The following is a 21806-nucleotide window of genomic DNA, read 5'->3' on the forward strand; positions in this document are numbered from 1 at the left end:
TGAAACTGTTAGAGAGGAGAACAAATACCGGACGTTCGACGTAGATGAGGATGATCTGGAAAAAAAAAAAAAAAAAAACAATGTACTTCATATTGATGATATAATGTCGATAAATATATATTCCATTAAACTATTAATAAATGAATAAATATTAAATGGTAAGACCAAATCGACAATATAATTTCAATCGTAATTTAGTTGCATAATTAGTGTACAAATTAAGCGTTTTGACTGAAATGTGATCGCCATATTGTTTATAACTTCACATTCAAATTTAATAATCATTTCGGTGTTAGCACGCGCATGAATTGAAGTAAATAGAATGTCATCAAAGGATACAGAACGTATGTATGCGTATGTGAGAAAGAGAGAGAGAGAGAGAGAGAGAGAGAGAGAAACTATGTCGAATATTAAAACGGTTTAGTTCTCGAAGCAAAAGACAAACATCCAAGACAATCGATATCATTATGAACCAGCACACTTGCATTAATAAATCATTGTTGTATACAAAAATCGTTGAAACTAAATATAATGTCTATCGTCTGTGAATCTTCGTTCCTCTTTTCTGAAACAAAACGAATGAATGAAATGACGAAAATGAAATTTAACTACATAGTGTCATGAAAATCCATACTAAAAATCGGTCTTCTTTTATTAAACTTTTTATTATTAATCTTATCTACTAATATTTAATAAAGAAATAATAATCCAGTGACCAGTTTTTCATAATTAAAAAATTTGATTTTGCAAATCACATATCAAATAATTTAAAACATTACAAGAATAATTCTCTCCGAAATTTCTTCTCTCTTCTGAATTACACATTCAATATATATTTTATTAATCTTTTCAATCCTTCATTGAAAATTTAATATAAACGTCGACTTTCTCATCATTTTTCTATATTAACAATCATGAATAATTAACGAGAAGAAAAAAGAAGAGAGAAGCCGAGAGAATTAAAATTAAAACTGTTTAAAATTATATTAAAAAAAGCCATTTAGCCGTGGAATTACTAAATGACATAATTTTTTTGCATTAATTGTTAAACAAGTTAAAGCGCGAAAATCCAATGGTCTAACTCTTAAACCTTATCTTTATCATAATAAATAAAAATAAATAAAATAAATAAAAATAAATAAAAAAAAAGTATTATAAATCGGTCATCAACTCGTCCCAGGGTTGGATTTCTAATATTTGCGATCTGAAATGGGTGACCCATTTCTCAGACAATCTATATATCGAACATGATCGGATAATCTATGAAACATGCCAACACACGATTACGGTTGATCTGAGGTCAGTATGGCATGACAAGAATCTCATGAGCCACGTCAGTCGCGATCGGCTATGGCACTCCACCACTCGGATTACTATTTCTACGACATTCTGTGTCAGACTCGCTCATTAAGATTGAATGAAATCCCAAAGCACGTATCGACGGTCTCTCTCTCTCTCTCTCTCTCTCTCTCTCTCTCTCTCTCTCTCTCTCTCTCTCTCTCTCTCTCTCTCTCTCTCTCCCCTTTCTCCCCCCTCTCCCCCTCTCTCTCTCTTTCTGCGTGCCGCAATCCTTGACCTTAAAAAGGGTAAGTAACCTTAAAAAAGAACCGCATTTCCTTCGTTCCTTCTCGTTCAAAGGGATTTCGTAGATCCTCTATACAATTCTACAAAATCATTCTTTAATTTTCTTTGGAAATAAAGACATCTTCCATAAAAATAATAATATTGTGCACTATTTTGTAAAAATTTGCCCGATATTTTCAGTTTCTCCTCTATAGAATTTACAACTAAATCATCTCTCGCAACAGCAATATTAAAAAGAGGATCGATTCATAACAAATTTTGCTGTTTAAGTTGAAAAATTGTTTATTACATTTTTATCTTTACAATTACAATTAAGTGTAATAGAGAAAATTTCTGTCAAGTCGACACATTTTATAAACTAACGGACTGTGTTTGTCACAGAGATAAGTTTGCAGAATTACTAAAGATCTTGCTCCAGGCAGAATTTAAATAATGTTGAAATAATATTGAACGAAATTTAAAAATTATTAAAATAATTAAAAACAAATTAATACCACGATCAACCAACAATATATACAACGATAGTATCGTAAATTAAAAATAAACAGAAATATTGTATTATTAACGAGAAGACAAACTTTTTGTCACATCTCAATAATCAATGATATATTACCGATGATATATGGGCGTTTGACCAAACTTCTGTCCCAACTCCTGACGGTATTACTTCATCCGCATCGCAAATAAATTGGCGATACATTTGAAGTTTCCTCTTGCGAATCCCCCCCTCTCTTAACATGATAGGTTTACCTTTCGAGTAAATTTTATTATCCTTGACACTTTTGGTGATGACTCACCTTGTATTCATTCACGCGATTTAATTAAAGCCGAGCGAACTTCATTCACAGAACTTATTCGAAACGAACACATGCTCGGAAAAAAAGTGGAACACGCGAATGTGCGATTGTGAGGCAACGCAGATGTCGTCCCGCTTGAAACGGTCGGCATTAATTGAACCGTTGAATGGAAGATCATTATTGTTAAGTTGCATCTCTCGTATGGAGAAAAGGTAGAGAACACGCAAAAACGTGCGGTGAAAAATTTAACCGCCACCATTAAAACATTGTTTGTCTACATTTACAAAGTAACAAACTCCAAATTTCTGATCACCAGGTTTGTTTTCGTTTTATATATGCATTCTCTCTTTTAAAAAGAGAACGTATTACGTGTCTCGCGAATTACTTTACCATAGTTCGGATACAGTAAAATACGGAATTTCACAGTGCCGCAGAGTGTTCCCCTAACATGCCCTATCTCATTTTACTTCATTTCGATTTATCGCTCGCGTGTCTCGACGATAGATCGGCAATCTCTCTCTCTCTCTCTCTTGCGCGCGCGCACGCGCGCGCAAAATCCACCACGTAGGCTCGCTTAAGCAATAAGTGCTGAAGGAGAGGTCATAACCGCTAAAAGATCGCACTGCAGCAGCTTATTCCGCTGGCTATTGCACTATGCATCGTAATGCGGAGTCGTAAACAGTATCGCTAGTTTGCGAGTAAATGGCCAATCACTCCCCTGTGAAATTCTTTCGAGTCGGTGCGGCGCGCCGTAGCAAAAGCAACGGGGCGAGGCGATGAGGTGAGGAGGCGGGTGAAAGAATGAGTGGTATAATGATAATAATGCACATGCAACAGAGGAAGATAAACCGTCACGAGCTCCCGAGGGTGCCGTGCGCCGATTTTGTATCCACCCTCCCTCTTCCCCTTCATCGCAATCGCGTAAATCTTCGAGAATGCGCCGTGCTTTATGGGGCCTTGCTGCCCGTGATTAAGCTTAAACACTCGAGACCTGTACAACACTCGATTACGTGCGGAACATCGTAGGATGCATGGGGGATGAAGACGGTGAAAGAGAAACGCATCGTCAGCGAATTGGGCAAGTTGTCATATTTCTCGTTATTTCGAAAAAAAAAAAAAAAAAAAAAAAAAAAACGAATACTTGATGTTACGATCGGTTCCGCGATTCCGTCAAGAGATTTACGCGTTTTTACGCAGGCAAAATAATTACGCGAAAAAGTATCATCCCCCGTTACCCCGTCTCATTCGTGTAACAGTTCGGACAAGACTACGCCAAGAGGCAGAATTTACCGCGACGTAAAATATATTATTGCGGCGATAGATGTCGCCATTAATATATGTAACGATAATTGAAGCATTTTCAGCCGAAATCGTGTTGTATAAGTGTTACGGTAAATTTGTCGGTACTATCAAATTGTAGTCAACACTATCTATAAACAAGCACGATCCATACCTATCCCATACAGCATCCAATTTATTTCTCCACAATAAGAGAAACTCGCCGGGAAAGGAAGATTTTTTGTATTCAGATCTCGAGGATACCGCGTGATGATATACGTACAATGAAACAACCACCTTATTTGAGAAACATCGACCGGCACGAATTTTCTGTCATGCTCAATCGCCATTCTCTACGTGACCGTAAAAGAATGTTATTACAGTTTCACGACACGTTACATGCAATTCATATTTCCAGAGAGTAAGTCGGAAACAAATAACTCTGAGCACACGATTTCCGGCTGACAGAGAAGAAGATTTGCGAAAAGAAATAGAAAAAAAAGAAAAGAAAAAGAAATTGAACTGCCGTGGAATTGTAACGACGCGGAAAGAGATGATTTTCGTAAAAATACCGTGCTCGTGCCGTATTTTCGAGACAGCGCGAAAATAAAAACGCAAAATCGGAAATTGCGTTTTTTTTTCTCCTCTTCTTGGCGTTCAGCTTATATAGCATCGGGCATTCTATTTCTATCTGGCGTATTCTGATAATTCAATATATCTCGCTTTTACTCTTCCGCTAAACTTGCTCTCGATTCTGATGCCTGTGACTCGTTTTATGGAATAGCATTCATCTTAAGCCGTTGTCACACTATGTATTATGGACGCGGATCGGAATTCAGCCAATCAAGGCGAGGCAGCTTCGCCTTGATTGACTGAATTCCGATCCGCGTCCGTAATACATAGTGTAACAACAGCTTTAGGCCGGTAGTCGTAGTCGATTCTAAGGCCGGTATTCAGTTCTTATATTTAAAATCGTCTTAGGTAAGCTCATACAGCTCATACATCTATTGATTAAAATGTTATCTTAAGACGATCTTAAATATAAGAACTGACTGTGAATATCAGCCTAAGATCATCTTAAGTAATGTCTTAAGATATTACACGACTTTGTGATTGGTTGATAACCTCTTAAACTTAAGACAATATTTAAAACAATCTTAAATATAATTCGACTATGAATATCGATCTTAGTATCGTTTGTTCGATTAGATGAAGCGTTATATAGTGACTAAAAATACACGTATGTGTGTAAAGTATCACATATCTGCGTCCTCCGTTTTATTACATACCTTCTAAAAACCATCTCTCGCGCGAAGGGCCGCTGGGTCCCTGCTCGATCGGTGATTGGCGATCTCTCTCATTCTGCCGGGCGTCGCCGATCCTCACCCTGTTCCGTCCTTCTGAAAGATCACGGAGCGATCGTAACGTTTATACGAGTCACAGACCACGTGACTACAATTAATAAGTTATCGCCGTTATCGAAAGGCGCGATTACCCGGTGATGCGGGGAGAATGGAGGAGAGGAGTAAGGGAACTTATAGCAATTTTTCCCGATAAGAAAACGCGTTTAAACGGCGCCGCATCATTAATGGCGTATCGAGGGCGCAAGGAAAGCAGACCGATCGTTTCTGCGCACACGTGAGATTAACTATCACGCCACAGGTTACTTAATATTCTTATACACGCCACTTAACACTTAACAATGTTCGGCAATTTTTCTCGCAAATGATACTTTAGCTCGTCCCTCCCCCCCCCCTCTTCTCTCTCTCTCCCTCCCCCATGAAAAAAATCCCCTCTGCTTCTTTCGCGCTGTCTTCCTTATTACATAAGTGAAGATGAGCGGATATCTGATATTGAACAAACTGTTAATCCATGATTAATGACTAGTTGAAGTATAAGTACCTAAGACCCGATTGCACTAATGTTATTTTGGCTTTAAACGAGGCTTATGCATCTGTCTTTATTTATTTAGAAAGAAAAATAAATAGATACGTGTTTAAGTTTAACTTAAAGCCAAAATAATATTGGTGCAATCAGGCCTAACTCACTCGATTGTTTGTAGTATCAATAGATCCCTCGATTTATTCGGCGCGCGGTGTTTAACGCAAAAATCATATATATACACGCGACGCGCACCGACAAAGCAGGAGTTATTCAACGTGAAAGAATAATGAGGATCAACGGAAGAACGCGTGTGCCAGCGTTTGTTTGCTTGCAAATACGTTTGATCGCTGTTAGCGCTTCTGTTAAACGGAGGCATCTGCGGGAGAAACTTTCGGTACACAAGAATCACAGCCGAAGAAACTATTTGATTTCTAACTCGCCTAACTCGCTCCGCATTCCACTTGCGAGGAGAGCCTAATTGAATTCTTTCGGCCGTTCATCGACGGAATTTAGTTAGGCAAATTTATTTTACATTACTACGTCGGAACTCATATTCCTCGCAAAGGTACATTTTCAAACAGAGTAAATTTAAAAATTTATTTCTGTATTTATTTATACGCGTTTGATCGTTCAAAATATCATGTACGAATAAAAATAAAAAAATACACCGATTTACAATACGCTTCTTTTCCTTTTTAAAGCATAAAACAAAACAGCACAGGACGGAAAATATTCGGCTTGACTATTACATCAGGAGGAGTACAAATTACAAGCGAGTCCTCTGACGTCACTCGAGATCTCGTTTCCCGGGCTTATGATAATTTCTCTTGGAAAACGAGAAGGTTCGGTTTTCAAAGTAGAACAGACGAATCAGAGTAGAGTCAGAAAAGATTCAACGGAATCTCGTGGATACCGTTCATGGGCACGACGTCGTTCTCATATCGAACCACGACGTCTCGTCACCATCGCGTCGCCATCGGCATAACCATTTACATAACTGACATTCAACTGGTTCTTGAACTTCGCTCTACGATTCCTTTCTCGTCGTGGCGATCCTCCTACGCTATATCGATCCACGACCATCACGCTGGAAGGAGGGGACTTGAGCGGCGCGTGCAAGACGGAGAGGCCGGAAGAAGCGACGAAGAGGGATATTTTTTTATTGTACACACCGAGGGTATTTGTTTTCCTTTCTTTCTCTTCGCTATACACACATCTGCAATCATCTGAGACGCGAAGCACGCTTCGAATCGTAATTCAGGAATACCGACAAGGAAGTCGTCTCGTTTTTCGCAATGTCGCAAGAAACATCATTGCGAGTGTCAGTTATCGAGGATTCTCGCGATGTTTATGACATCGAAGAACGTCCGATGCGTCAAGAGAACATATTTTTCACCAAGATGTCTCGTTAAGCGAAAAGTGTGACACGCGTGAGGCTGTTAACGAAACGGAAAATATTCTTGACGTTTCGGAAATCGCCGTATCATTTCACCCCCCGTTCTGCCTGCTGACGTCTATTAACGTCCACTTTTCTCGCGTGCAAGAATAAATCGTATGCCGCTAACGATCTGCGCGAACATAACTGACGTACTCCGATCTTTGTCGAGACCAAGGACCTATCTGAAGCGACGGTGGCGATCAATCTTTTCCCGATGAACCAGCGCTGATAACCGCGCCGGCCTTCCAATGCCTGAGAAACGTCACTTCCAATGCCTGTTATCACAGAAACGATTGCCGACGCAGGGAAACGGCGTCGTGGAAAACGCTTTCCCAACGTGTCGGACAATATTGGAAATCCGTCTTTGAGAATCGGCACTTTCGTTATGCATCGACGAAAAATCGCTCACCGCTAAGGACGCGAGATATTCTTGAACGAGATACGTTCGGGACGATACACGACGATTATTATGGAGACCTACATAGATATCGTGTGTCGGCGAAACTACTGATACCGCACACGAGCGAGACTTCGCCGGAAAGGGAGAATCTTGCACACACGAAATCGAGTGCCGCGGAGGACTCACCGGGAACCGCGTTGTCCCGCGAGGAAGAGGCACCGGCGGCGTGTCGACGTTCGAAGGAGTTTTCGAGCGACACCTGTGCCGACTCGAGGTCGGATCGGGTAGGAAAAGCGAGCCGGTGGCGCGTGGGGAAAAAGCGATGTGCACACGATGCCGATGAACAAGGAGAGAGAAAGAGCGGGGATGGGAGGGGACGAAGAAAGAAAGAGAAGGAAGGAAAGGGAGAGAGGGAGAACACGGAGCCACCACGAAAATCGTGTGGTGGCGTGCCAGCCGATGGTCCCGGACCAACCCGATCGATATACCCTTTTTTCGAGAGTACTTCTCTCTCTCTCTCTCTCTCTCTCTCTCTCTTTTTCTCTTGCTCTCTTCATCATTCTCTCTCATCCTCTCTTTCATCCGTTTCACTTGGTCTCTCGCTCACGCTCGCAAACTTTGCCTCACCCTTGAGACAAGAGAGAGAGAGAGAGAGAGAGAGAGTCCGACACCTGCCTATCTACCTGTCTGGCCGTCTCTTCGAGGAAGACGAGCGACCTGACGCCGCTGAAGGGAAACGTGAAGGGAAACACAAGACGCGGACAAATCGCGACGCGCTAAGAACGTCCCTCTCTCGCGAGCGCGTAAACGTACCTGACGAGAGCGGGAGCACGAGAACGGGAAACGCGAGAGAGCGGTGCGTCCCGGTGAGCGGCTCTCTTTTCCCCTTTCCTCACACTCTCCTCTCCAACTATTTTTCTCCTCGCTCCTTCTGCCGCGGCGGCGAAAGAAGGCAGGAGAAATCTTCCGGTTGCAGCTTTCTCACCTCACCGTATAACGCCACGCGGGAATCAATACGCGCGCCTGCCTCGAGCCTTCCCCTCCCCCCCCTCTCTCTCTCTCTCTCTCTTTCCTCCCTTCCCTCTCTTATTCGCTTTCTCTTTCGCTCGTTCGCTCTTCCTCCCTGTTCGCTCGCGTACTAACCCTCCATGCTCTGTCCCTCTCGCACGTGCTCGCTCACCCACCCCTTCTTCCTCGTACACTCTCGCTTTCTCTTTTCCGCTCGTGCTCGCGTTCTCTCTGTCACCCACCTTCCGGCTGGGCCACCCTCACCCCGTTCGTCCGCACTTCGTCCCGCGATGCCTTCGCCTCTCCTCTCTTCGTCGCACGCGAACGCACCCTTCGTATACGCCACTCCGCCGCTTGCTGAAGAGCGGCGTCCCTTTCACTTCTCCGCTACCCCTAGCACTCGGACAGTGCACCGTATATGTCTGTCCTTGTTTCTCTTCTTTCTTTCTCCTCACCTCAAGCACGAGACTCGAACGGGGCTGTTCCTCCTCGTGGAGGGTCGGCGAACGAAATAGCACCTCGACGAGACGACGACAGCGACGACGACAACGTCGGCGGCAGCGGTGGCGTCGACACGAAAACCACGATTATAAGCTCGCTCAAGCACGTTTGCACGCCCGCATGTTGCACGCTCGCACGCACGCACGCACGACCGCACGCATGCCCGTTCGTACGTACGCACGCACGCACGCACGCACGCACGCACGCCCGTCCGCCCACACGCACGCCCGCACACTCGTACGTACGCACGCTCGCACGCACGCTCGCACGCACGAGGACGACGCGAGACCAAGAGTGAGAGTGCGTGGGGCGCTTCGCGAGCCGACCTTGCGTCAGGGAACTGAGGACTACCGGCTCGCGGGGTACAACGTGCCCCGCCGCATAGCCACGACTATACGCTCGGCCGCCGTCGAGCGGACATGTTGAGGGCTGTGAGTACGCACGCAAGCGCGCAGGCGAGCGAACGTACGAGCTAGGGTGGCAACGGTGGTACTCGTCGTCGTCGTTATCGTCGTCGCGCGCAGTAGCGTATATAGATACGAAAGCGATAGACATTCCGCGCTGGTCTTCCTCTCTTCCGCTTTCCAGTCGGACCTTTGATCGCGAATTGTGCCAAAAACGCTATCGATCTTACGCGTTGAGGAGAGTTTCGTAGGGGTTTCCTGTATATTAGTGAGAAATTCGAATCTGTAAAATGGATTTAACCAAATGTTCATAATTCATATTTTTTTATATTAGGATTTTCTTCTTCGTGAAATATGACAGGAGAAGAAATAAATACCGTTTTCGTGATTGGAATTAGAAGATAATTTCTTGGTTGTTGCTAGAATCTTTTTTTTAATCTGTTTTTTTTTTTAATCTATGTCTTTACTATGAAGCCAGCAGAAATTTGGTAATGAGGAGACGGTATTACTTCCATGCAGGGGCATTTAAAATCTTCATCGTCCTCTTCTTGAAAAGATATTAGAAGCGCGTCGATTATTGCATACTGAGTACCAAGAACATTTTAAGAGGTCTACTACTAAGATGGATGTTTGATGGAAAGAAACTTTAAGTGTTGCCGAACAAATCGCCGACGTGGAGGTGTTCCGAACCTTTATCATAACTGACGTTTTTTCGAGAGAGGGGGGGAGGGAGAGAGAGAGAGAGAAACTAGTCTAAAATTTAAACTTCTGTGGAAGTTACATGACATAAAATGGTACACTCTCAAAAATTATATCTCTTATGGAAAACAATACGAGCGACGTGAACTGAATGTGGGCCATCTCCACAATTTTATATTATAATTTATGATTCCAGAAAAAGTTTCCCTGTCCATCTCCTTCATTTTGTGAACTCAATGCACTTGCATATTTTATTTAGCGACATGTCTCGTTATTTTTATCCTAGATATCTCTCTGAAAGATTACATATATCATAATACATATAATCAATACGAAATTAAATAATATTTAAACACTCACGTAAACATATATATATATATATATATATATATATATGTATATATATAATTATATACATATATAATTTATATATATAATTACGAATTTTATTTGGACTTTTCCACTTGGTAAAAGCGAGAACGACTTTAAACATGAGACTTTGTTTCATCACTTGGGAATCGCTCAAAGAGATTGATGATTGTTTCAATGTACATCAGTTTCACAACAAAACATTATGAAATTTGAACGTCAAGCGATAGACATGCTAATCAAGCCAATAAGAGTTGTATATGGAACCTTGCCGATGAATAATTATACATGTTAGTATATTTGCGATTATTATATATTAATTATTTACTTAAGTTTTTTTAAATATTCAATTGAAATCCTTTTTGCATATCGTATTAATATCGTTCATCCAGCTATTATAAAATAATTTTGATAACCCTTCAAAGTATATGGTAGATAATTGTATAGTTAATAAATATGGGAACAATAATGGTCATTCTGTGCGAATAACCAGCTTAATTCCCGATATTATTAAGTTGTTTATTTGAATGCACGAATCGATGAGGTTCATTCTCGCAATTCATTACACCTTGAAAAGTTGTTTATCATCAATTAATAGAATGAGGGAATTAAACAATTTTTTATTTGCAAGAACTTTCATATAAAGTTTCAATTTTTAATGATAAATTCTTTTTCTTTTTTAACAAAAAAAATTATATAAATAAAATTTCAATTATTTTTCTTTATAAAAAATAATTTATACGGAGATCGAAATAATTAATTAATAAATATATCTCTTTACAACTTATCACTTATTTATATCTAAGAATCTATACCTATACCTCTTAATATTACATGGAAAAGATATCTCATTTAGTTCACATTTTCTCGTTGAAGAAGCCAAGTGACTTTCTTCTAAAGTGATCGGCGATTCGAGAGATCTAAACTAAATAATATCAATAAAGTCAGTGGCTTGATCCTCTCTCCGTCTCTTCTTCCCCTTCCTCTTTTCTTGTCATTTTCAAGAAGCCTAAACGTCCTACTTCCGATTCGGCTATATCAACCTGGAATCGATTGGGTCGACCACCTCGTGTCAAAAACACTCGGCACGAAAGACATCACATCGATTCTTCGCCGAGGAAGCAGCAGTCCGACTGTCAGCTCATAAATTTTACGCGACAGGGGGTAGCGGCCAGCCGCAGATTAAATTTTCGACGATGGATTATAAACCCACCGAACTCTTGCAACACATCCATCATGCCATGAAAACAACATGAGACATTATAGATCGCGAACTTTAATCTAATAATGGACCACTAATTAGATAATTACATTATACTACTATATATCGTTATATACAGTAAATTGGGTTGCACATATTACACTTATTATTAATGTAAAATTGTGATTTAAGTACGACAATTGTGTACAAAGACCGAGTATAAGTCGCTATTGCGTGAAATTAATTATTTTTCTCACATTTCTATTATTATTATTAAGTATGACGATTTAATATACAGTGTATTGATACATAGCTGTATTTTATTGTAATTCTTTTATGAGAAAAAAAAAATCTCATCGTATTTTAAATGTGCAGTTTTAAATTAACATGTCGACAATAATTACAATAATTATGGAAATATGCTCGATGAATACCAGTAGAAGAGAACGATATTTTCGTATCTCTTAATTTATTACAAATGATCATTTGTTAAACTTGAACTATAATATTTTATTTATGATACGACGAATATCGTTGAATATTCTAACAACTAAAATCTGATTAATTATTCAAAAAATAACTGTTGAATCTCTGTATAGATTTTCTCTCCTCTTCTCTTGATAAAGACTTGTTTTCAATTAAGATACCAAAATAATAATTTGTTTATTATATAATTTTATTTGCTTTGATGTATTATTATTTATTTATATTTTCCTTTTTGCAATTTGTTTTAAATTTAAGAATTTTTAATATATAACATTTTAACGATTCGAAAGAGAAGTTATAAAATAACTTCGAAAAAAATAATCAATTATTTATGAATATCGATAATGGCGCTGCGATATTTGAATGAACAACGTGCGACATTCACGTATTTTTTTTAATCCTTTTCTTCCATTCGTTCATTCGTCCACGAAATTCCCGACGTACGTTAAATGTGATTACAGCGAACATCTCCTTCACTTGCACAATTAAGACACGCACAACATTAATTCTTCAAGATTTCTCTCACATTGCCACGCGAAGATAATACTGCGCACCCCTGTTAAGTCCTTTCATCTTTTCAATCGAATCCAATTTATTTATCTTTATAATTATATTTGGTGATCTTAGTTTTATAAAAAGAGAATAAGAAGGGAAGGCGGAAGCTCAGATTTCGCACTTCATTTCGCGAATAAGTTACATTTTGCAATGATAAATTTTTATCACGATATTTTGCGGGCCCTATCTCGAACGATTCCTTCGAAATGCGGCGCTGCTTGACCATGACGACTCACAATGACCGCCAGAGGATATAATTTTTCGAAAACGTACCGGGAAGTACGTATCATCCTCCGGGCGCGAAAAGGTCAGTCACTCGAATCTGCGGCCCGATCGGTCCGACCACGCAAGTGGAACAGGTACGTCACTGGTCGACCGCGTACGCACACGCCGCGTCGGTCGATTCGTACGTGCGGCTACGTACAAACGCCGCACCGACAGCGGCCACGCCGTCATCTCATCCCCTCCCCTCCCTCCCGTCTGCCCCAACGGCACGTACTACGGGGATACTACGTTCTGTGATGCGGTGCAATTAAGTCCCGGAACCATCTCCATTCCCGCGATCGTCACCCCACCATCGTCGCCCGGCCGACCCAGACGTTCGGACTCGCCGCCGCCGCCGCTGCCGGGGCGCAAGTCTATCTCTTCTTTTACCACCACTCCCGTCGTTTATCCATTCGTTCATTCATCAGAAAGAATACACGCTCCCCTTGACCGGCCTGGCTCGGCTTCGGTCAGCGCGATTCGAGGAGATCGAAGAGTGCTCGATAAATTAAAGGATCGTCACACCCCGCGCTCGCAGTGTAATTCGAGACTCACACAGCACTCGGTTACCCCGTTAACGGTAAAGTCTGCGATGAAGGATATGATAATAATAATCATAATTTAATTTAATCAAGACTTTTTTATATAAAAATTGTATAAAGAATATTATATTATATTAATTAAAAAAAACGCGAATGTAGAAAAATATAATATAAAAATATCACAATATTTTATTACTACAAGTCGGAACATCATTTATGAGAGCGATGATATTTAAAATATAATTAGAAATTAATATTGTAATCTTAAAAATGTTGTAGTAGGATCTTGAGTAAGTATAATTAAATATAATTAATTAAAATAATTAAATTATATAAATATAATGGAATAAAAATTTCATTTAGTCTGTGAGAAATACAGCGTCTTAATTTTACCTAATAAAACATAAAATATACATGCGAAATCTTAAACATAAAATAAAAAAATAAACATTCTTCCTCATATCTTTTTTAATTGAAAATAATAAATCAGAAAAAAAGGTGCCACGTAAATGTTTCAAGGCTTACAAATTTAACGACTATTAATAATATATAAAAGATACGTCAATCTTTTCATATATTATATACAGTATTTCAACGTGAGTTGTCGGATATGAATTTCAGTACATGCAGCGCCATCTAAACACCGACGCAGTAAGTTCGCTCGTAGAATTTGACGGTTTTGCCTCAAATCGTTCGACGCACGTGTGGTGTTCGCGTGTCGCACGCATCGTCCGCTTTTTGGCGCACAATTAGGTATGTATAATTATTCCGCGGACAATTCACGCGTGGGCATAGTGTCGTGGGGAAAAGTTACGGGGTAATTAGAAGCCGGAAGCGTTGTATAGTGCGATGATATAGAGTCTCACTCATTCGCCCAGGTGAGTTCTCTTTAAGTCTGCTCTCGCCGTTCATCTCATTTCGTTTCGTCTTGTCTTAGCTCGTCTCGCATTCAGGGCAATCGATGCGATATCGCCGTATCTCGATCGTCGGCTTCGTATCTTCGGTGTTTCCTTCTTGTTCGAATAGAAACACGTGCCCACATATCCTCCTAACCTATGCCTTACGTAACGCGCGAAAAATGCCGCGTCTCGCTCGCTGTGATCGTTCCTCCACCTTTCCCTATGCCACGATAATCGTCTGTGAATTCCAGGTGAAAGACTATGCCGTCCGACGCGAAGAAGAAGCAGCAGCAGAAGAAGAAGGAGGCCGCGAAGGCGAGGCAGTCCGGTAAGAAGCTGCAGAGCAATAATCAGACGAGATCGACCGAGGACGGCAAGGAGCAGAGCCTGGCAGCGGAGCTTCAAAACGGCACCAATGGCACGGCTATTAGCGCCGAAGGTAGATAATGGAGCATACTATTGCTTGCCGCCAGGAGCGCACGTGTCACTTTTCAGCTATTTTCTATAATGTTTGAGTGACAGTTATTTAGGAAGAGATCTCTGATAATTTAAAACTTCAAGATTTTTGTTTCTATGGATTTCTAAAAAAATGTCCAAAAATTTTGACATTTCTAATATTACCGTTTTGATATTTATTAATTATGAATATTGCTTTTGTAAATGTGTTTCAGAAATTCTTTAAAATACTAACGCATGTACATTCATTAATATATTTTAAAAATATATAAATATATTTATATTTAAAAATATATTTTAAAAATATATTTAATATAAAGAGATAACTTTTATTCTTTCAATACATATTTCAACAAATTATAGAACTTGATATGATAATGCTTTATAGTATTTAATGTTTATAAACATATATCACATACATACATACATATATACATATACACACACACACACACACGTGTACAATTTGTAATTAATACAAAATAATACATTTATTACATATTATATATTATTATCTATAATAATCTTTACATATGTTCTATGATTGGCTTTACTTTATAGTTATTTTTGAAACAGTATTTGTGTGTTATCTTATATTTATACATTATGCTCATTCTATCAAACATTTGTCAACACATATAATGTACATGTGTTTACAGAGGCGTTATGTCTGAAATTGGAGGAAGATGCCAGATTAAATGCGGATGCACGTTCGTGCACAGGCTCGCTGGCTTCGCATCCACGCAGCCGTGATATAAAGATATCTAATTTTTCTATCACTTTCCATGGCTGTGAACTGCTGCAAGACACCATGTTGGAATTAAATTGCGGTAGACGTTACGGTTTATTAGGTCTAAACGGCTCCGGGAAGTCTACATTATTGGCGGTGTTAGGAAACCGTGAAGTTCCTATTCCGGAGCAGATAGATATTTTTCATTTGACTAGAGAAATGCCCGCAAGCAATAAAACGGCTCTGGAGTGTGTAATGGAGGTTGATGAGGAGCGTGTGCGATTAGAAAAACTCGCCGAAGAATTAGTGGATTGCGATGAAGAAGATGCTCAGGTATGTGTTTACAATATGTTTATGTTTATAAACATAAACTAGATTTTTATGTTTTAAACTCGCATATACAAAAATAAATACATGAAGATGTATGAATTATTTAAATATAAATCGAATCGAATATCTTCTGATCTCTATAAAGAAATAAAATTTTGACTTAGATTAAGCTATCTTCAATCGTCGATGTAAATAAAATTTAAAATATGTTATATGTCTATAAGTATGTTATATGTCTGAAATTAATAATTATAATATTAAGATGCATGAAATATATATATAATAGATTAAGTAATGAATAATAGATAAAAGATAGATTTTATAAACTTGTCTGTCTTGCGAAGACAAGTTTATAAAACATAAAATATAAAATAATAATATTTTTTGAAGAGTAATTATTTTGCTGAAATTCATAGGAGTATATTCGTCCTTAGAGTATAAATAAGCCAAGATAAATAATTAACTAAAATACAAATTATAAAAGAAATAATAAATAGGATGTCTTAAATAAAAATTATTGGAATTAAAATTAATTAATATTACGGAAATTCTTTTTAAAAACGTTTTAAAAAATAGGGTGTGGTATAAGTATAAGTAAAAGTATAAGTAAAAGTATTATTATTGTAGGAACAACTCATGGATGTGTATGAAAGATTAGAGGATATGGCTGCCGATACGGCGGAAGCTCGTGCTGCCCATATTTTACACGGTTTGGGTTTTACTGCAAAAATGCAAAAAACTCCTACCAAAGACTTCTCAGGAGGTTGGCGTATGCGTATAGCTCTTGCTAGGTATGCAAAAACTTAAAATGTTTATATAAAAAGTTTAAAAAAAATTAATAAAAAGATACAAATTTGTGACTATAATATCAAAATTTTTCTACGTTTTTCTCTTTACGTTTTTACAGAGCACTGTACGTAAAACCGCATTTGTTATTACTCGATGAACCAACTAATCATCTTGATCTCGATGCTTGTGTATGGTTAGAAGAGGAACTTAAAACTTATAAACGGATTCTCGTTATAATCTCTCACTCTCAAGATTTTCTCAATGGCATTTGCACTAATATCATTCACGTTAATAAAAAGCAGTTGAAGTATTACACCGGTAATTATGAAGCGTTCGTGAAAACAAGGTGAATTGTGGAAAATATAGGTCACTGACAAATTATATCTTATATTTGCAGCGCCGATTCTAACATAAATGTCTTTTTTTTTTTTTTCTTTTAGAATGGAGTTATTAGAAAATCAAGCGAAGCAATATAATTGGGAACAGGATCAAATCGCGCACATGAAAAATTATATCGCACGATTTGGTCATGGTTCGGCAAAATTGGCTAGACAGGCTCAGTCAAAAGAGAAGACTTTAGCAAAAATGGTGGCGCAAGGTTTAACTGAAAAAGTTGTCAATGACAAAGTGCTAAACTTTTATTTCCCTTCGTGTGGAACAATTCCACCACCGGTTATCATGGTTCAGAATGTAAGTTTCCGTTATAACGAGGACGCACCTTGGATCTACAGGAATTTGGAATTCGGAATCGATTTAGATACTAGAATCGCATTGGTTGGACCAAACGGAGCAGGAAAAAGTACCTTGCTAAAGCTGTTATACGGTGATGTATGTTGCGAATATACATTCTAATAATAAATGTAGCAATCGATTTTTGTCTCTTGACAAGGCAATCTCGCATTACAGTTAGTACCAACAAGTGGAATGATTCGCAAAAACAGTCATCTCCGAATTGGTAGATATCATCAACACTTGCATGAATTGTTGGACTTGGATATATCACCTCTCGATTATATGATGAAGGCTTTTCCCGAAGTCAAAGAACGCGAAGAAATGAGAAAAATTATTGGCCGTTACGGTCTAACTGGACGTCAACAGGTATGCATCTATTAAATTAATTGAAATTTGAAAATATCGAATGTTTGAGTATGCTATTATGTCTTGTATTTTAGATTTGTCCTATTCGTCAATTGTCTGATGGTCAACGTTGTCGGGTCGTGTTTGCTTGGTTAGCTTGGCAAGTGCCTCATCTATTGCTGCTCGATGAACCTACCAATCATTTGGATATGGAAACCATTGATGCACTTGCTGACGCCATCAATGATTTCGATGGTGGCATGGTTCTCGTCTCGCATGATTTCAGATTAATCAATCAGGTACGTAGATTCTTTATAATTTTGATTCAATTCGAAAAAGCTATAAACTCTGTAAATATATTCTCTATCGCTCGGTGTTTAGGTCGCCGAAGAAATTTGGGTCTGCGAGAACGGAACAGTCACAAAATGGAGCGGTAACATTTTAGATTACAAGGAACACCTCAAGGACAAAGTTTTGTCCGACAACCAAAAGAGACAGAAGGACTTGGCGAATCGGGGAAAATAATGGAGGCAACGCTACAATCGTGACCCGCTGTTTTTCTCTTTTTAATGCACTATGCCTCCGCATTCATAGGAATTTTTTTCTGGAAATTGTAATTGTAATCGCCACTGTATATGCTGTTATGTAGCGTATCAGTATCGATCGAATTACTTAGTTAATTTATTGAAATATTAGTTCGAAATTGATCCTTTACTTGACAACCCGCAGGTTGTTGTGGCGCATTACTCAATCACAGTAGGAGTCTAGAAATTTGGGAATCTATACACACTGCATAGATTAAATTGAAATAAATCATTGACAAGCTATTTATAATAATAAGCATATATATATATATATATATAAAGAAAAAGGACGAAAAAACCCAGTGATTTCTCTTTGATGATTAACTTTATTATAAATTCCTATTAATCTATAAAACAATTTGATTATCTTCAGAAATATAAAATATTATAATGTGTACAAACATAATCGCAGGTACGATCGATTATATAATTCCAAAATACATTTTTATCCGTGTACGTATATAAATAATTATGATAATATAATATGGAAGACGTCATTTTCGTATATCTCTGTATATTACACAATATTAAGAGATGTTTTTGGCGAATTTTCATCGCGTTTTAAAACAATTATTAAAATATATCTCTTATTTATATATAAAATCTATATATCTATAATTTGCATTTCTTTTCTAGTCATGATAATTGACATAAAGCGCTGACGAGATTTTTTTCATTAGTACTCTTGAATTTTTGTTCATTTTTGTACCTTGAGATCAGTAATCTATATTCTTATGTGTTTGCCATTCTATACATGATTTGATATACTCTCAATCTATGTTTATGAATCTAGCGACCGTATTATATACAGCTTTCATTGCTGTCATGACGACGTTATAAGACAAAGCTGCGAAAAGTTACAGATAATCCGATAATTACAAATACTGAGAGATTCTAATCCACCGTGAGATCGGCATATACTCAGACTGGTGTTGAAGCCGGAATAGAGCAGGCCATTTCTTGGGCCAGCGCTGCGTTTCTCAGCACCAGCAAATGCGTATCCATATCGTTTAGAGCTTGATCGATGAACGCCAGTTTCCTAGCTTGACTCTTGGGTACACCGTGTTTGGTCACTAGTGCCAAATGGGTTACAGCCAACACCAAAGCTGCTACCCTGGCTTCCAATAATCTAGCATCCAATGGTGGATAGAGACTGCGAACGACATCATCTACACGAGGTGGGATACGTCGGGCAACCTAAGAACAAGAACAAGGTCCAGTAATGAAAATAATTTGGAATAATATAATCATCGCTCTTACATCTACTATTTCCAGTGGGACAGTATTACTGTTGACTGTTCCAGCGATAGTAGTGAGACTGGCTGCAAGAGCATGGCAGGATCGAAGCACTGCTATACACGGTGGAGCTAGACCAGTAGCATCGTCCACCCATCTATAACACAAATTATCATCCTTAAGTTATATAGTGTTTAAACTTTCATAAATATAATTACATGATAAAGACAAAAAAAAGAGCGAACATTCATCATGTTAAGATTTTTAAAACTTTGGGTTTTATCACAGAAGACATGTCAGAGTGTCTGAATAAAGATGAAAGTAAAATATTACATATATGATATATTATTTTTGTTATTTTTATTATTTCTTCATCGTATATCGACTATTTTTACCTTTCAGCACCCGCCAGCCATTCTTCGCTTTCCCAGACGTCTAATCCCAAACCAGTAATATTTTCTCTCTCAAGCAAATCAGAGCTCAATTCCGCGGAGTCCTTCTGATTCTACAAATAAAATCATTATATAATTCTCTGAGATGGCTTAGTTTTTTACGACTTTTCTGTCGTTAAACTCACGTAGTAGCAACGTTGTCTGCGGCAGATGACCAAGAGTACTAAAAGTGCGCCGAGGAAGACTGCAGCGAGCGCACCTAAGGCGACCGCTACTACTGTCTCCATACCAGTGGCAGTAGCCGGTGATCCAGCATTACTCACAGATAATGACGAGCTCATGATGTTGAATGAATCGAAGGGTAACCAATTGGCAACCCAATGAACCGAGTCTCCGAACGGAGACAGCGTCAGCCGAATTTACATTGACATCCGAAGTAAAATGTCAACAATCGCACAGCGTCGCGAGTATCCACTCTTTCAATGATAGATGACGACGGTGGGAGGCGGTGACTGTCACGAGTCTTAAGCCTCATTCATTGTATGAGATTAACAGCTGGCGACTGCCGCTTGCAGAATGGAATAACTTCAACCAAACTCTGATTAACATAATCAGCGATACATTAACAAACAATACTTATGGTATTTTATATTGATAGATTTAGACAAGTTAAATTAATTTTTTGTTTGATATATAGGAAGAAAAATTAGATTAGATATATTAGATATATAATGATGAATCTTCAATATTATAAATAAATCTTAAAGAAATAAGGAATGCAAAAGATAAATTATAAATTAACTTTAGTAGATTTAATGTATATGATTCAAACATATAAATATAATAAAAATAATATATAATATATTATCAATATTTTATTATATTTATAGGGATATTTTAGGCCTTACGTACAATGGAGGGAATATTAGAAATAGAAATAAATATTAAATTTTAGAAATAAGAATTCAGAATAAAAATTAAACGTAACGCATAATGAATACAGTAAGTATAAAATTATATTTTATACTTATTTTATACCTTTGTATTCATTATGCATTACGTCTAATTTTTAGTCTGAATTTTCATTTCCAAAATCTAATATTTATTATTATTTATTTTTATTCCTGTTCCTAATATTTGATCCATTGTGCGCAGAGCTATACTATTATAAGTTATATTCATTTTTACATGTTGTTTCATAATTTGATCTTAAAATGTTTAAATGATTGTATACTTTCAATTACTAAATTATATATGTATATTTACAACATAATATCTTTATTAGCTGCTGTAATTCACATTATTTTTTATTTAATTTTATTCATATCATGTTTTTATATATTATAATCCATATTCATATTTCACTTTTATCAATAATTACATTCATTTCTGAGATTTTATAAATAAATAACATAAATACGTAAAATATGTATTTAAATTTAAAGGCAAATTTTTTTGTGCCTTTAAAAGTGAAGTATCAATATGGATATATGTTTTTAAAAATAATTTTTATTTTTTTATACTGAATTTATTAAAAATACGAAAGTTTTTCCATTCCTGAAAATATTGCAAAAAATTATTAAAAAATATTGAGATAATATTTTAACTTGTTTAGTTGCTTTTTTCGGTTTTTCGTACATATTATAATTTGTGTTAACTGCGATAATTATAAAATAATTTTTTTATCATTTCCATTTTGTCAATATCTGAAACCACCAATTGAAATTAAGAAGAGCAACTATATTTAGTCAAGTGTATATTGCTCCAGCTCATTTTATTCTGAATTTAATCTATTTTTTTTATTCCATGTCTGTAGAGTTGATTAAATAACTACAATGATAATTAAATTCATTACAGAAATTGCATGACTTAAAAATTAAACAATTAGCTCAATATTTATTAA

General features: G+C 37.6%; 3 protein-coding genes across 25 annotated transcripts in view; 1 reads left to right on the top strand and 2 right to left on the bottom strand.

Moving 5' to 3' along the window:
• RhoGAP100F (Rho GTPase activating protein at 100F) overlaps positions 1-12902 on the bottom strand; it is a 79017-nt gene extending 66115 nt beyond the window's left edge. For 2 of the 22 annotated variants that reach the window (XM_089074523.1, XM_089074506.1), the window contains exons 1-2: positions 8845-9284; positions 4949-5059 (exon numbers count right to left, since the gene is read on the bottom strand). The gene's annotated coding sequence lies outside the window, so the exon portion shown is untranslated. Of the gene's footprint in view, positions 1-28; positions 56-4948; positions 5060-5707; positions 5955-7462; positions 7943-8056; positions 8400-8631; positions 9285-12877 lie in introns of those variants that run through there. The other 20 variants (XM_089074522.1, XM_089074505.1, XM_089074521.1 and 17 more) reach the window with 17 other exon arrangements.
• A 1118-nt stretch (positions 12903-14020) lies between these two features.
• On the top strand, positions 14021-18772 carry LOC105431046 (ATP-binding cassette sub-family F member 2). Of its 2 annotated transcripts, none has more exons than XM_011644965.3 (9): positions 14021-14163; positions 14561-14748; positions 15425-15828; positions 16453-16616; positions 16733-16960; positions 17055-17442; positions 17521-17712; positions 17787-17990; positions 18073-18772. In XM_011644965.3, the coding sequence occupies exons 2-9, from the start codon at positions 14571-14573 to the stop codon at positions 18214-18216; spliced, it is 1902 nt and encodes a 633-aa protein (XP_011643267.1). In that variant the 5' UTR covers positions 14021-14163; positions 14561-14570; the 3' UTR covers positions 18217-18772. The 2 variants fall into 2 exon arrangements, with proteins under 2 accessions (XP_011643267.1, XP_011643268.1); XM_011644966.3 differs by having other exon boundaries at positions 14152-14288.
• Positions 18582-20422, bottom strand: Tmem98 (transmembrane protein 98). The gene is made up of 4 exons (XM_011644964.2): positions 20089-20422; positions 19907-20016; positions 19536-19668; positions 18582-19472 (listed from the first exon to the last, which is right to left on the bottom strand). Exons 1-4 carry the CDS (start codon positions 20242-20244, stop codon positions 19197-19199), a joined length of 675 nt encoding a protein of 224 aa, XP_011643266.2. The 5' UTR covers positions 20245-20422; the 3' UTR covers positions 18582-19196.
• Positions 20423-21806: the final 1384 nt, after the last annotated feature.

The sequence above is a fragment of the Pogonomyrmex barbatus genome, unplaced genomic scaffold (assembly GCF_055798465.1).
Source record: "Pogonomyrmex barbatus isolate J1 unplaced genomic scaffold, ASM5579846v1 scaffold17, whole genome shotgun sequence".
NCBI classification, from domain to species: domain Eukaryota; kingdom Metazoa; phylum Arthropoda; class Insecta; order Hymenoptera; family Formicidae; genus Pogonomyrmex; species Pogonomyrmex barbatus.

Bases quoted from the DNA above. Each gene is read 5' to 3' on its own strand.
- LOC105431046 (XM_011644965.3), top strand. From the start codon at position 14,571: ATGCCGTCCGACGCGAAGAAGAAGCAGCAGCAGAAGAAGAAGGAGGCC. The intron at 16,617-16,732 runs GTATGCAAAAAC...ACGTTTTTACAG, and splicing joins ATGCGTATAGCTCTTGCTAG to AGCACTGTACGTAAAACCGC. The intron at 16,961-17,054 runs GTGAATTGTGGA...TTTTTCTTTTAG, and splicing joins GAAGCGTTCGTGAAAACAAG to AATGGAGTTATTAGAAAATC.
- Tmem98 (XM_011644964.2), bottom strand. From the start codon at position 20,244: ATGAGCTCGTCATTATCTGTGAGTAATGCTGGATCACCGGCTACTGCC. The intron at 20,017-20,088 runs GTGAGTTTAACG...TTTTATTTGTAG, and splicing joins GCAGACAACGTTGCTACTAC to AATCAGAAGGACTCCGCGGA. The intron at 19,473-19,535 runs GTAAGAGCGATG...TCTTGTTCTTAG, and splicing joins TCCCACTGGAAATAGTAGAT to GTTGCCCGACGTATCCCACC.